Consider the following 14,132-nt stretch of genomic DNA (forward strand, 5'->3'; position numbering starts at 1 on the left):
GGTGCCACCGCCAAGTGAGCCCCAGAGTCAAGGCCATGAACAGGGTGAGGCCTGAGCTCGGGGCCTCCCTTCCAAGGTGGTGCAGACACGTGGTGAGGATAGGATGACTCCGATGTGAGGACGGCCGGGACAGTCACGGGAGGAAGGGTGGGCAGAGCGGCTTTCAGTGAGCGGACCAGGCCGAGCCCCGCAGGTCGATGAGTGGGGACCACACGGGGCCCAGAGGGGATGCAGGCCCAGAGGGCACAGCCCACAGCCACCGCAGGTCCAGGCCTCTGAACTGTGGCTCTGCAGCTGGGCCCACTCCCCAAGGGGTCAGGGGAGGTGGCTCTGCAGTGAGGGGGCCCGAGTTCTCCGCAGTGACTCCTGCAGCGACGGAGGCCTTCAGCCGCCAGGATTCAGGGCGTCCATCTCGCCTGTTTCTCATCTTGCTTCCTCACACCCTACGTGCCCTTGAGGTGACCCCGATGGGGTCCAGGGAGAGGGCCTTGCAGTTTTGGGTCCAGGGCCCGTCGGAGGACGGTGGGAATGGGCGTGCCGGGCAGGGTGACCTTTCCATTCTGTGATAAAGCCGCCGTTTACTCACAAAAGGCCGACACTCCCCACCTGCGGTCAGTGAGCTGGAGACGGAGGGTGCATGCAGGTCGGGGGTGTCGGGGTGGTTCCCTGCCACCCTGCGCTGGTGGCGCCGACCTCGGGGTCCTCCTTCCTTTGCTGGACAGTCCGTCCCGAGAGGCGGGCGTGCAGGAGGGCTGCTCCAGGGCTGGGGACCGGCGCTGGGGATGCGTCTCCTCTTGTCTCAAGGGGCTGTGACATCTCAAGAAAAAAGCTGTAAAATCGGGAAGACAGGAAAGCTCGTGGCCGGCGCTTGCCCACGTCTTTGCAGCAGGTGAGCAGGACGAGGGCTCCTGCGGGAAGAACTGGCTGGTTGGGTCTCTGCGGACTGTAGGAGCGATGTTCTCACTTCTGGAAACCCCTGCCCAGCTCTGCGATCGACAAGAAGCGTCGGTCACTGGTGACCTCATGGTGACTTCTCTGAGTCCACAGAGACTCCCAATTCTTCCTCGCCAAAACCCCCTCCCAGGGCCCAGGCTAGCCCAGTGTCAGAGGAAGGGTCAGGTGAGCCCCATTTCACTGGCAGGGCCCACACTAGCCCAGTGACACTGGCAGGGCCCAGGCTAGCCCAGTGTCACAGGCAGACAACATTATATGTCTGTTGTAGGCAACTCTCAGCTCCCACCTGAGCCACAGCCTAGCAGTGGCCGTGTAGATGGGCTCCATGGCTCCATGGGCTCCAGATGGGCCCTGTACATGGAAAATGTTTGGGGGGGTATGTGTGCTGTTATGGGATCAGGCCTGTGCACCCCTAACATGCCTAAACAGACAGTGGGTGGACAAGGAAGGAGTTCTGGCACATTCCCCCAGTCACGGAGAATTTTTCGGAGCCGCCGGGGCATCTGGACTTCTGTGACTTTGCGGTCGGTCTGCCCTGTTCCAGGAAGTACGAAACAGAAGTGGTGACTCTGTCCAGTCACCTCGGTCTGGGGAAAGCAGTGGTTGCTGTCTGTGTGGTCTGTGGCTGCTGGTGACCTAGAAACCCATGCCTATATGCTCAGGGCAGGGACCAGGCAGCCACGGCAGTAACACGGGGAGGGAAGGGGGACTCGGGGCACCAGGGCGGGGACTGCTGGGGCTCAGGACCCTGGGAGGGGGGCAGGAGGCAGAGGACAGCCGAGGCCCCCAGCCTGCCTCTCCTCTCCGCGTGGCTTCTGAGCATCTGCAGGGAGGCGGGGGCTTCTCAGAAGTCAGGGACATACACTCGCATCCCGTCGATGGTGCCCCCCACTCCGGGATTAGAACCATGGGTCAAAGGGCACTTTGGGCAGGTGGGAGCAGTCCTGGCCAGGACAGCAGAGCTTCTGAGCCCCTTCGAGGCTCTGTGTCAGGCAGGGGACCCTGCAGAGCGCGGCTGCCACTTCCACTGGGCTCTGGGGAGCAGTGACGGCGAGCCGACTTCCAAGCAGGTGGTACTTCTCGGTTTTGTGGAGAACGCGGGCATCCGCCGAGCATGGACATGGCCAGCCGGGGGTTCCCGCTGTCTTGCTGATGTGATCAGGGACCTGGGGGCCCTGCCCTAATGGAGTCACCACGTAATGCTCCTGCCCCTGGGAGAATCCTGAGGGCCTGGAAGGGGCTGGGGGCTTCCCTCCCGCTGTTCCCTTCCGCGGCTGCTGCTGCTGCGGAAGCCGGGGCCTGGGCAGCCCGGCACTGACCTCCTTTATGGGGGATTGTTGGTGTCCAGCAGGGAGCGCCAGGTGGGCGTGGGGCTGGGGGCCATGGCCACTGGGACCCCTGCGCTGCCCTAGGTCCCCTCAACGTTCCCACCCTACCACCGGCAGCTCTGGGGAGGAGGCATGGTGAATGGGGTGTGGGAGTGGGGCTGGTGGGCGGGCAGGGTCTCCCGCTGCCCTGGCTGCCTGCAAGAGGAGAAGCATGATTGCGGGGGAAGGTGCGTCCCTCCTGGAAGAGGCCTCGGCTCACCTTCTGGGGTTTGGGAGGAAAGCAGAACGAGCTACGTGTTTGTAGCAGTTTGGGGTGTGTCAGTGGGTGCAGCTGAGGCCAGACCAGTCTCCGTGCCTCGGTTTCCCCACCATTACCGTAACAATAATGCTGTCCACCTCCCAGGGCTGGAGGGGGTTGGCCTTTCTCAGCCGGAGGACCCTGAGCCAGCAGGATGCGTACGAGTGGGCACGGCCCCCCACTGCTGGGGAGGGGAGGGGTCGCGAAGGATAGCTCTGGAAAATGGACTGAGGCCCCGAGGCTAGGCAGCGAGCCGTGGGCAGCGAGGCCAGGGTTCCCGTCCTGCCGGGGGCCGCCTGGGAGCAGCCACTGCCCTAGTCACAGGCCGGTGGGGTTGACTGTTGGGATTCTAGGTCAGCAGGGGGATTGGAGTGTGGACAGCGCCCGGCTTCAGCCTCCTTGTCCACCCAGCTTTGGGAGACAGTGTGCCCATTGGAGACGTGGCTGGCCCTGTGGGTCTGTGGGCAGCCCTGGGCTGGGGCTGGGAGGGCAGGGGCTGAGGTGCGGAGGGGTCAGCGTGGGGCATCCCCGGGGGGACAGGGGTGCCGTGTAGGGGTGCTCAGGGCTGGCCTTAGGGTGCCCGTGGGGTGGAGACCGCCTCATACCATTTCTCGCCTGTGCAGCTGGTCCCTGATCTAACCTCGAAGGTCCATTTCACGCCGCAGAGTGGGCTTAATGACTGGCACTAGCTGTCAGAGTGGAACCCAGATCGGGGGAACAGTCGCCCTTGCTTCCTCCAGACAGCCCAGCCATCTCTGTCCTGGGGTCCCGCTCAGCCTGGGCTAGCGCGGGCTGCAAGCCGTGCCCTGGGCAGGGTCGTGGCTGGCCCCAGGCTCACGGCACCCCCGATGCAGGGCAGGCCTCAGAGGGAAGGCCCTTTGACCCCTCTCCTCCCCAGCCTCCCGGCTCCCGGCCGCTCTTCCTCTGGACCCACACGGGTCGGGTGTTCCCTCCCGCGGGTCCGGCCCCAGGCCCCCAGGGCTCCTGTCCTTTCTCCTGCTCGAAGCCCCGACCCCCTCCCTGCCCAGCTTGGGCCTCCAGTGGCCAAGGATTGAGGTCATGGGTGGGGAGGGGTCACGTGCTTAGGAAGGAGAGGGTCTGTTTTTAGAGCCCACACCTCACAGCCGAGCCCAGAAGCCACGCTGAGCCCACGCTTCCCCTGCTGGCTCACTCTTCCTCTTTTGCCAGCACGTCCCTGCGGGCCCGAGGCCGCCCTCCGTCCCGGGGCTGCCTCGTCGTGGGAGCCGGGCGTCAGGGCCTCCCTCTCCTGCTCCTGGACGAGCGAGGAGGGCGGCGTGGGCCCAGGACTGGCATGCGTAGGAGGCTCCTAGAGAAGGCAGTTTGGCCTCTGAGCAAGGGTGAGTAAGCTGTAACCCCTGCCGGGGGAGTGGACAGTGTGGGGCTCAGGCCTTGGTCTGCCTCGGTCCCCCGCGCCGGCCTGGCCTTGGCGCAGCCAGTAGGGTCGCCCACCCAGCCGGCCCACGAGGCCGCCACCACCCTCGGCAGGACCGGTGGGGCCATTTGCTGACGGCTTGGTGCTCCTCCGACGCGTCGTTCTCCCCGCCACACCCCTGCCCCCCGCCCCCCTTCCCCACTGCCACCTCCGGGTGCGTCTCAGCCCCTGTGCAGCGGGCCTGCCCTGGACTCCTGCGCTGTGCGTGTCCCGGGGGCCCACGAGGCTGGGGCTGGGGTCAGAGCCGCCGTGCCCCTCCCCAGGCGACAACCTGGCCCTTCAGAGAAGCTGCCTGTGTTGTGGCCGCTGGGGTCATGAGAAGGTCAAGGGCAGAGTACGGAGCCTCTTGACAAAAGACAAGTTCTGGCTCTGCTGGAAAATCTCGATTCCGCCGGGTGCTTCACTGTGGGGCTGGGGGCCGATTCCCTCTCGGGCCGGTGTCCTCTGGACAGGGTGTGTGTGAGGCGCTCACCCCGCAGGGAGGCCTCGGCCGGCCCCTCCCGTGTGCTTCCTGCAGCCCGGCATGCCCCGTCTGCGGCCGGTGAGTAGCGACCAGAGCGGCCAGCCCGCCGGCCCGTGTCCCGGCGTCTCCCCGAGTGCACAGTGCGAGCGTCCCAGCCCGCCCGCCCGCGCCCCCCCCCCCCCCCCCCCGGCACTCAGCTCCCGGCCCGCCTCCTGGGGCCGCTGTCCCGGCTCTGGCTAGAAGAACTTCCGGGGCTCCCGGGGGCCGGGGGGGGGGGGGGTTAGGGAGCGGCCGCAGGCCCTGCTGGGAGGGTTGGAGAAGACCCATCGCATGGAGCCGGGGAGCTGGTGGGGTTCGCCACCCCGAGCTCGTGCCCGAGCCAAGATGCCTGGGGCGGCCTGACGCGGCCTGTGCGGGGCAGGAGGCTGGAGACGGGGGTGGGGGCAGTGCAGACACCGGGAGGGGAGGCCACTCCGGGGGACTGCCATAGCCACAGTCCGCGGTGTGAGCAGACCGGCGTGGGGGGTGAATGGGATGGGGAGCGGTTCAGCCACCGCGGCCGGGTGGCTGTCCCTGTGACACGCAGGTGACCTGCACAGTGCGAGCGTCCCGGCCCGCCTCCGTGTCCCTGCCTCCCCCAACCCCCAGCCCTGCCTGGGGTCCAGGCAGCACCACCCACGACCCAGGAGCTCCAGGCAGGGGGTCGATCTGGTCTTCACAGGGGCAGGCTCTGGGTGATGACCCCACCCCTGCCTCCTTCACAGCCCACGCCCGTCTGATGGGAAGGAAGGGTCTTCCCGAAACTCGGGGTCCTTCACAGGCCAGCCCTGCCCAGCCCTGGGCCCTGCACGGGAGGGTCCTCTGCTCGTTCTCGGGAGGTGAGGGCCACGCAGGAAGAGATAGACGCTAGGCGTCAACCCCCCTCCATGAGCCCAGGGTGTGGTCACGGCGGGGGGGGGGGGGAGGGTTATTCCGCCCTGAGTCAGGCCTACTTCCCCTGACCATGGAAGGTGCAGCCCCTGAGCCCCCACCAAACCCCCTTGTGGCAGGAAAGAAGGGATTTGCCAGGAGCAGGAGAGGAGTCAGATCGTGGGAGAGAGGTTTCCCGGGAGCCGAGAGGTTTCCCGGGAGCCGAGAGCACCCACAAGCTCTCCATCAGCCACAACTTCACCCAGGATCAAATACCAGGTCCTGCTCTGGCTCGCCCCTGGCTGCGGGGCATGGGCTGAGCCCGCGGGAGAGCTCTGTCCCCAACAGAGACCAGCAGCCATGTCTACAGGCGGGTGCCGCTGTCCTAGAAGGATGAGGAGCCTCCCGGGAAAGCGGCGGGGTAGAGCAGGGCCCCACGGGGACTCCTGCGGGAAAGGTGACAGCCTCCACCGAAGAGAGGGGTCTCCGCGCCAGTGAGGGAGGGGCCCCGGGAGCTGCCAAAGGGACAGGCAGGCTGGGAGTCCGGGGTTCTCTGTCCCTGGGGTGCACCGGGGCTGCTCCCAAAGCCCCTGGCCCGGCAGAGCCTCCCTGTCCGGAAAACCTGCCCCACTGGCCCTGCGGCCCTAGACGGGGCCGTGCCCACCAGTGCCCACCTGCCGGCTTCCCATTGGGGCCTGTCGAGTGGCGCTCAGCACATGCTTGAGTAACCAGGACCTGACCAGTGAGGGCCGCAGAGGGCAGCTGCCGAGTTCCCAGACTGGCCGTGGGCACTGGGGACATGGAGGAGCCCCCGCTGCCTGGGAGAAGGCATGGAACTTCAGGGACATCAGAACCCCATCTCGGCAGGGCTGGGGTGGTCCCTGGTGTCCTCGGTGCAGATGCAGGCCCCTGGAGCCCCGTCTGCCTGGCACCGGGCCATCGGGATCGCAGGTGGGCGCTAGCCACAGGGGGGCCGAGGGGCGGCACGTGGGTCTGGGCACTGTGGCCCATGTGGGCGCCTTTGCTGCCCTTCTGCTTGTCCCTCTTCCCGTGGGGTCTTGGGGCTGCTGGGAGGTATTCCCCGAGCAGCACAGAGAGAGGTGCTCCCCAAGCCCTGGCTCAGCTAGAGCCCCATGCGTGTAGCTGAGGCGCAGAGGTCATCACCAGAATCCCTCCAGAACTTGGGGGCACGTTTGGTTCCGCATTCTGGAGTGAGCCCTGGGGCCACTGCGTGCAGCAGGCGCGTCGGAAGATGGGCGTCGGAGACTGTTTAGAAGGGAGCAGTGCCACTGCCCTCCGAACGGGAGGTAAGACAGCGGGTAAGGAGGGAACGGCCAAAGGGGAGCTGGCCTCATCCATCTCCTTCCAAGTCAGAAGTCAAGGAGCCCGAAGTTCCCCTGAAATCCAGTGGGAACATGGCTCAGCGTGGGGGCACTGGGGGCGCAGAGTGTGTCCTGTCCTGGAGGCAGATCGGGCGGAGACCACCGGTGGAGGCCCATGAGGCTCAGAGGCCATGGAGGCCACAGGAGTCCCCGGGGAGGCTTAGGGTGCTGGTCTCTTAAGTTCTGTCCCGTCTCGTCTCCCACGTTGGCCAAGCATCTTCCCCTGATGTCAGTGGGCAGGAGGAGGGCCACAGGGTAACTTTTCTTCCTTCTTTTCGAGACCCTGCTGTTTGGGGAGGGGATCCAGCCTGTGGGGCATCAACGCCCCCCCCCATGAACCACCCCTGCATGGACCCCAGACATCTCCGTCTCTGGCCGGCGCCATTGCCACCCCACGCCCTGCCCCCGGCTACCCCGTCTGGGAAGTACCACGGCTCCGTGGCCATGCCCTACCCTGGGGCTGGGTCACCTTTGTTTAGGGCATGTGGAGGAAGGCCTGGCATCGTGGGGGCTTCGCGGTGCAGAGGGACCTCTACTGCTCTGTAACGTGGTCCCCGCACTTGCTCTGGGAGGAAGGGGCCTGCGGATCTGCTCAGCAGGCTTTTCGGTCTGACCACCTTCTCAGGGAAATTCCAAGAACTGGCTCAGGCTTGGGTGACGGTGGGAGCCGGCCTCTGTCTCTTCCTGCGTGGCTCTCACCTCCCAAACGACCGGAGGACCCTCCAGTCCGGGGCCCAGGGCTGGGCAGGGCTGGCTCTGCAGGAACAGCTGGCCTTGCTCGGGATGGCTGGCTTCGCCCCCCCTTCCTCCTGCCTGGATGAACTGAAGGTCAGCCCCCCGCTGGCTTTTGTGGGCTCACGTGGCTGGGCATGAGCTAGGGCGTCCCCGGCCTGGGCAGTGGACACGTGGTGGGGACAGACGAGGCCCAGATGTCCACTCGCGGGGCCAGGGACAGGAGGGTGTTGGGGTGCAGCTGGGCAGCTGGCGAGCCCGTGATCCTGGCCCTGCCTTGGCCACATTCACTGCCGTCCCTCCCGCACAGAAAACTAGTCCTAGCCAGGTCCCCACCGGTCACCATCAGTGCTTTCTTGATTCTGTCCCTTTAAAACATGTAACCTCACCAAAGAAGAAGCTCCCGTTTCTCTAAAATCTACGCTCCCCAGACAGAGCTACTACCCCGCACTCCTGCTGATCTCCGTTTTCCATGTTTGCTTGAGACCCCCACGCGCAGGTGCCGGGCGGGACAGCAGGGACGCCGTGTGGCTCTCCCCAGCTCCCACCGGGTGACCCGCGCTGACTTCCCCTCCATGTCCCGGGGCAGTGGGGTAGGTGGGAGCCCGGCTCAGCCCTCGTCAGACACCCTGAGCTGGAGCGCCCTACGGGGTGGCGCTCAGTCCACGTGCAGCGAGGGTTGGAAAGAAGGGGACGCGGGCCGGGCTGGAGCTGCGTGCGTATCAAGTGAGCTCCAGGGGCTGCCATGGTTGCGGGGGACGTCCTCCACCAGCAGCGTCTGCGAGAAGGGCCCTGGGTCCCTAACCGTGCTTGGGGTCGCCCAACACACGGGGTGCTGCCTGAGAGCAAGCAGTCGGCTGCTTCTGTTACTGCCTGGAATGCTGTGTCCGGAGGCCGTCTTGCAGGACCCTGGGCTGGAGCACCCCCCACCCCGTCCGTGGTCCTGGGTCGTAGGCAGGGAGGGCCGTGTGTCCGTGTCCAGGTGGTAGAAACAGGCCAAGTGCGGTGTCAGACCGTGGGAGCCTAGTGCGCGTGCTGGGTGGGCCAAGGGGCAGAAGTGGTAGCGGGGGTGGGGTGACAGCGAGCCACGGGCCTGAGGCCCGGCTCGGCAAAGGCAGTCTAGAAAAGCCCTCTCCTTTGGGAGAAGAAAGAGGTTAGGAGGGACAGGGAGAAGGCTCTGTGTGAACCTCGGGGTTCTGGTTCTCAGAGATCCCAGGCTTTGTGGGGTGTGTGGGTTAGACTGGTTCCTGGGGCCCAGGCCTGGGGTCTCCTGCCTGAGGGGGGTGGGCAGAGGTGGTGGTGGCCAAGGGAGCCAGAGTCCCACTTGGCACACAGCAGGCCCTGCAACAATGCGCCGTCAGGAGAGGCTCGCTCTGCACCCTGCCTCAGCTTTGTGACGAGGGTGATGGGCAGGCGACCCTTCCGAGGGTCCAAACACGATGACACAGAGCCCCACCCTCTTTGGATGGACCACGCCCTTCACCGGCGCCTCTGGCTGGCTTCTCAAGGTGTGCAGGAGCGAGTCGGGCCAGCTCTCCCGGAGCCCTGTTCACTCTGTGTGCTTCCGTCCTTCAAGGGAGAGAGAAGGCTGGTTGGGGTCGACATGAGGGTCCCTGGGCTGTCTCGGGCCCGTGAGTGGGCAGGGAGGGGATCTTGGCTGGTTCTGTGCGTCTGAGGGTCGTCCTGCCTGGGCTCAGGCTTTCTGGGGGGTGGAAGTCATCGATAAATGTGTTCTCAGAGGGAAAGAGGAGATGTGACAAGTGCGCCAGGCATTGGGCTGGGGCCCCTCCAAGAGGGAGAGAGCCAGACTGGGCCACCGGAAAGGGAGGAGTTCCTCAAGGTGACCTCTGTCACTTGGTCACGTGCTGACATTCTGGCTCTGAGCCTCCAGGAGGAGGAGGGAGAAGCATCGGCCAAGGGGTCCCTCGACAGGGCTGAGACCCGGGCAGGTGTCCTTCTGAGGAAGGGGCTGCGCCGTCCGCGGGGGATGGGAACGCATGGTGCGTGCCCACCTGGCACAGGCACCTGGAGGGCCATCGCGGGACGCCTCCTGGCGGTGCCCCTTTGCGGGGCCGAGGAGATGGGCTCCACTTCCTTCCCCCTCCCAGACCCCGGCAGACGTGCACTCTTCCTTGGGAGATAGTGGCTCCCATCCAGTGCTTCCCCGCTAATCACCAGCCATCGTGGGAACGGCCCAAGATGAGGGCCGAGAGGCAGCTCATTGTCTGGGGGAGATTAAAGCCCAGCGCGGCATTGTCTGGGCCGGGGATAAATCTCGGTGCTGTCACTCAGACGCTGAATTAAATCCCTCCTCGTTTCTGAAGGGGCTTATCTGTGCTGAATGGGCGGCCGCACGGCAGCGTGGGCAGACGTGTTTGCGAGCCACCGTCCTGGGCACCTCTGTAGCCTGAGCCATCTGGGGAGGGGACGCTGAATGTGAGGGGTGGCACCTGTCGTGGCCGGGAGCCCGGGCTCTGCCGAGGGAGCAGCGAGCCCGTGGGGGTCCCCGGAAGAGCCACCTGAGCCACCCGGTCTGAGGGTGAGCCGGTGCCAGGAGAGGAGGGAGCGGGGTGGGGGGGTTCCTCGGAGCCACTGGAGCCTGAGAAGGCAGTGGCCCAACTGATCCGGAACCGTCCAGAGAAACCACCCACTGCCTGTCCCTTGTAAGCTCCCACAGTCTGGACAGACGCACTGGGCGAGGCCTGGGCCGGACTGGGGTCCTACCTGGCTGGGTGCCCCCTGTGAAGCACAGCCTCCCGTGGCCACCGCCCCTTGGCCAGCAGCACCCCCTCAGGCAGGAGGCAGGCTCCGGGCACAGTTCTCCTAGACCCCATGCAGGACTGTAATCGATAAACCAGGCAGTTTGGGGAGACGTGGGAGACCTTCCTTGGGACCCCAGAGCTCTCGGGCTCCCCCAGGCCGCAGCAATGCCTCGCTGCTTGCTACAGCCCCCATCCTAGGGCGAGCCCACGTGCAGAGAAGGGGAGCGGAACATCCGGGCCAGCTGGCCGTCTTCCCTCGGGGCAGGGCGGGGGTCCCGGAGTGAGAGCTTGCCGGCGGAGGCCCCGAGCTGCCCCTGCCCTCCACCTCGCTGGGAGTGTGGGCCCAGGCCGGCACACACGGATGTGTCTGGGGAAGGAACGCGGGCGCGACAGGCAGGTGGACTGAAGCTGTCCCTGGCGGGGCTGCTGGGGTGCCGCGGGGTTGGGACACCGGGTGCGGTGTTGGCATTCAGTCCTCAGGGCTCCGTCCCCAGCTCTGAGCCGCGGGCCAAGGAACCGCAGGCACCTCTCCCCGTGCACCTGCATCTCTGTCTTTAGGAAATGCCGCCCGGGGCTTTCTGTGCTTCGTGCCAAGTTTCCCTGGTTCATGGGTGCTGAGGCTCCTTTGTCGAAGTTCCTGGCTGTGCCCCCCGCCCCTCTCTCCCTTGGAAGGAAGACCCTGGCCACTGCTGAGCGAGCAGGCTTGGCCCCGCCGTGACGTTCATGAGCTGAGCATGAGCAGAGAAGCTGCGGGCAGGTGAGGCCCGGGGCCCACGCGGACACGGACGGGTCTAGAGCCTGCAGCTTCCGGCCCGGCTCCTCCCCTTCCCCTTATTCAGAGGAGCCGGGGCGACGGCGCGGTCTTGGACGTGAGAAACAAACTGTGATTCTGAACATCATGGGGCTGTAAAGGGTGTGTGTGCGGAACCCGTGACTTCCTTTGGACCTTCTTGGGCTCAGACCAGACGCCGGCCATCGTGTCCGTGTGGTGGGGACACGAAGTCAGGCTCATCCCCATCAGGGCCCGAGCAGGCTCAACACATGCTCCTGACCCCGCCACCTCAGGATGGCAGTGGGGCGGCTGGCGCTGGTTTGTGGCTTGGGGACGGTCACTGTGAGGCTCAGCAGGTGCCCGGCGCCACCGCGGCAGGGACCCTCCGTCCTAGAGGCTGTAGGTCCAAGATCTGGGGGCTCCAGGCCAGTTCCTCGCAAGGCCTCTCTCCCTGGAGTGTGGACGGCTGTCCTCTCCCGGCGTCCTCGCGAGCTCGTCCCTTGGTGCGCGTGTGTCCTCATCTCCACTTCTTAGAAGGTCCCCAGTCCCATGGCATGAGGGCCCACCTCAGGGACCTCATTTGAGCTCAGTCACTTCTGTAAATGTCCCGCTTCCAAATGCAGTCCCATTCTGAGGACCTGGGGGTCAGAATTCCAACGTGTACATTTTGAGGACACGATTCTCCCCCAGACGAAGCCTTTGCCACCATCTGTGTCCACCTGGAGCTGCACAATGACCGCGACGATATTCCCACGCCCGCCGGAAACCAGACCACGGGGGGGGGGGCGGGAACACCCAGGCCTTTGGGGGGCGAGCAGAAACACCTCATGTGGGGGCATCCTGAGCAGGGTGCCGGAGGCTGGTGGGGTCCCGACCCCCCCACCCCAGATGCACCGGGAGGGGCAGGAAATCTGCAATTAGGACAAGCTCTTTTCTGAAAAGCCAAATGAGCTTGAAAGAGGGGCCTTGAACCTGAGAAACGTCCGTGAAAATCAAGGCTTGACTGGAGAGGACAATTTTTCTCATTTTTGTGGGGTTGAGCCTTTTCAATAAGATTTCAAGAGAGTAAAATCAACAGGCCCCAGGAAATTTGCATACGGCTACTTAACATCAATTCTGTGTTGTTTTTTTTTTTTTAAAGAAGGAATAAACACCTCCTCAAAAGTTCCCCATCCACAGGGCGGACTACCCTGGGAGTTAACGGTTCAAACCTTTACAATTTTGTAAAACCCAGCAGCTTTCCATAACAAAGGGCAAAATTCACAAACAAATTGCTTCCTCCCGTCAGGTCTGCTCCTGGGCTGGGGGAAGGCGTGTTGACAACACACAGCTCCTTGGGTCACTGCTGAATGGCCGATCCCACGGAGACAAGGTCCCCCAGGGTCTGCTGAGAACAGCATGGCTTGGGGACCGCAGCGCAGGCTCTCCCCTTCCAGGCTTTTCAGAATACCAGCTAACAAGCGGTGGCCTGGGGACCCAGGAGGCGGCCCCCGGAAGGCCTGTGCTTTCTGGAAAGTGCTGGAAAGTGCGGTCCTCCGTGCTTCAGGACTTTGCTGTTCTGGAAGCACGTGAGCTGCCAGTGAACGAAACCCACCCCAGGACCGGGAGGGGGTCCGATGGGCAGCTCCGGAGGGGCTGGGGCAGGCGGGAGCCCTGAGGTGGGGTCCGGGGACGCGGCACTGCGCACAGCCCGGGAGAGCCCCCTTCTCTCCTGTGCGGAGTCACCTGTCCCCGGCTACGTGCACCACTCAGGGGTCCAGAAGGGGAAGAGGCACTGAGCCAGGCAGGTGACAGCTGCCCCGTGTGGCCTTCAGGGTCCCTGGAGCTGGCCCTGCAGTCGCTTCTTGCACACAGAGCCCTCCGGCCTCGGCCCAGACTCCGCTCTTGCCTCTGTCCCTGAGCTTGCGGTCGGGGCTCTCCCCTGCCAGTTCTCACGGCCCCTGCTCCCACGTGAGCCTGCCCCAGAGCTCACACGGCTGCCCTGGGGTGGCATCGCTGCGACCGGGCAGTGTCTTTCCAGGCGTGGCCATGCTCTCCGAAGGCCCTGACCCCAGGGCACACAGTCTTTCTGTTCCTGCCAGCTCCCGGACAGGCCTGGGACCCAGTAAGCACTGGATGAACGTACACAGAAAGTGTGGATGAGCAATGGGGGGGGGGGGTCCGTGGAAGGGAAGGCACCGATTATGTGGGGGCAGAGGCTCTGGGTTGCTCTGAAGGGGCGGGAACTCGCGCTGTGGTTCAGGAGTGGCCCGGGTGTTGGGGGGACACAGGCAAGGCTGCCTCCCCCCGCCCCCCGCCCCCCTGCACAGCCGGGAAGGCCATTGTGGGGGCTCTCGTGGCCAGTGTCCTGGAGGTTCCTCCCTGGAGAAGGCCACCCTCCTGCCTGCCGGCCTCCCCAGCGCAGCCTCCAGGCCTGCCTGCCCCACCCCGGGGCGTCAACCAGGTCCACGTGCCTCTGTGTGCTGAGGGCCCATGTCCGCCCTGTCCCATCCACCTGTCCGCGCTCTCCTGCCTGTCCAGGCTCCCCCACGGCCAGGCCCAGAGCCGGGGCCTGTCTGCTCACCTCCAGTCTAAACTCCCCGTTCGGCGGGGGGTAGGACTTCTTTGGGGTGGTGCATCCTGGAACACAGGGTACCCTCCAGGCCAGCGGCCATCAGGGGCCACGTCCAAGCACAGGATGCTTAACCCTGGCTCGGAGGGAGCGGGCCCTCCCGCAGCCCCCAGTCTGGACCCCAAAGGGTTAAGGAGTGAGTGCGGGGGCTTTGTTCCGGCGGCTCCCCAGCTAACCTGCAGAGCCCCCAATCCCTTCCTCATGACCGTGATTAGCACCGTACTGCAGGATGAATAGACTAGCCGATTCCTATGGTAACCTTCCCAATGCATTCCTGGGGCAGGCTGGCCCCCTCGGTAATTACATTCCTAGCTGGGCCCACAGACAGCATGCTAATTAGCCCGGAGAGGGGGCTCTGGTTCCTGAGAAACGGGCTGGAGGAGGCTTCTGTTGACGGCCTGCCCCTTCCCCTCCTCTTCCTCAGATGGGACAGAAACTGGTGAGGTGCCCGGGCAGCCAAGCCGGCCA

General features: G+C 65.1%; 1 protein-coding gene across 5 annotated transcripts in view; it reads left to right on the top strand.

Annotated features, from left to right (window-relative positions):
• The window catches only part of PRDM16 (PR/SET domain 16), a 297,726-nt gene that overhangs the window by 21,968 nt on the left and 261,626 nt on the right, over positions 1-14,132 (top strand). The window contains exon 1 of one of the 5 annotated variants that reach the window (XM_059135645.1): positions 3,767-3,938. The exons of 2 other annotated variants lie outside the window; for them this stretch is intronic. In XM_059135645.1, coding sequence (XP_058991628.1) covers positions 3,893-3,938 — 46 coding nt within the window. In that variant the 5' untranslated portion in view covers positions 3,767-3,892. Of the gene's footprint in view, positions 1-3,766; positions 3,939-14,132 lie in introns of those variants that run through there. 2 more of the 5 variants (XM_059135644.1, XM_059135647.1) reach the window with 2 other exon arrangements.

Source organism: Mustela lutreola, chromosome 10 (genome assembly GCF_030435805.1).
Source record: "Mustela lutreola isolate mMusLut2 chromosome 10, mMusLut2.pri, whole genome shotgun sequence".
NCBI classification, from domain to species: domain Eukaryota; kingdom Metazoa; phylum Chordata; class Mammalia; order Carnivora; family Mustelidae; genus Mustela; species Mustela lutreola.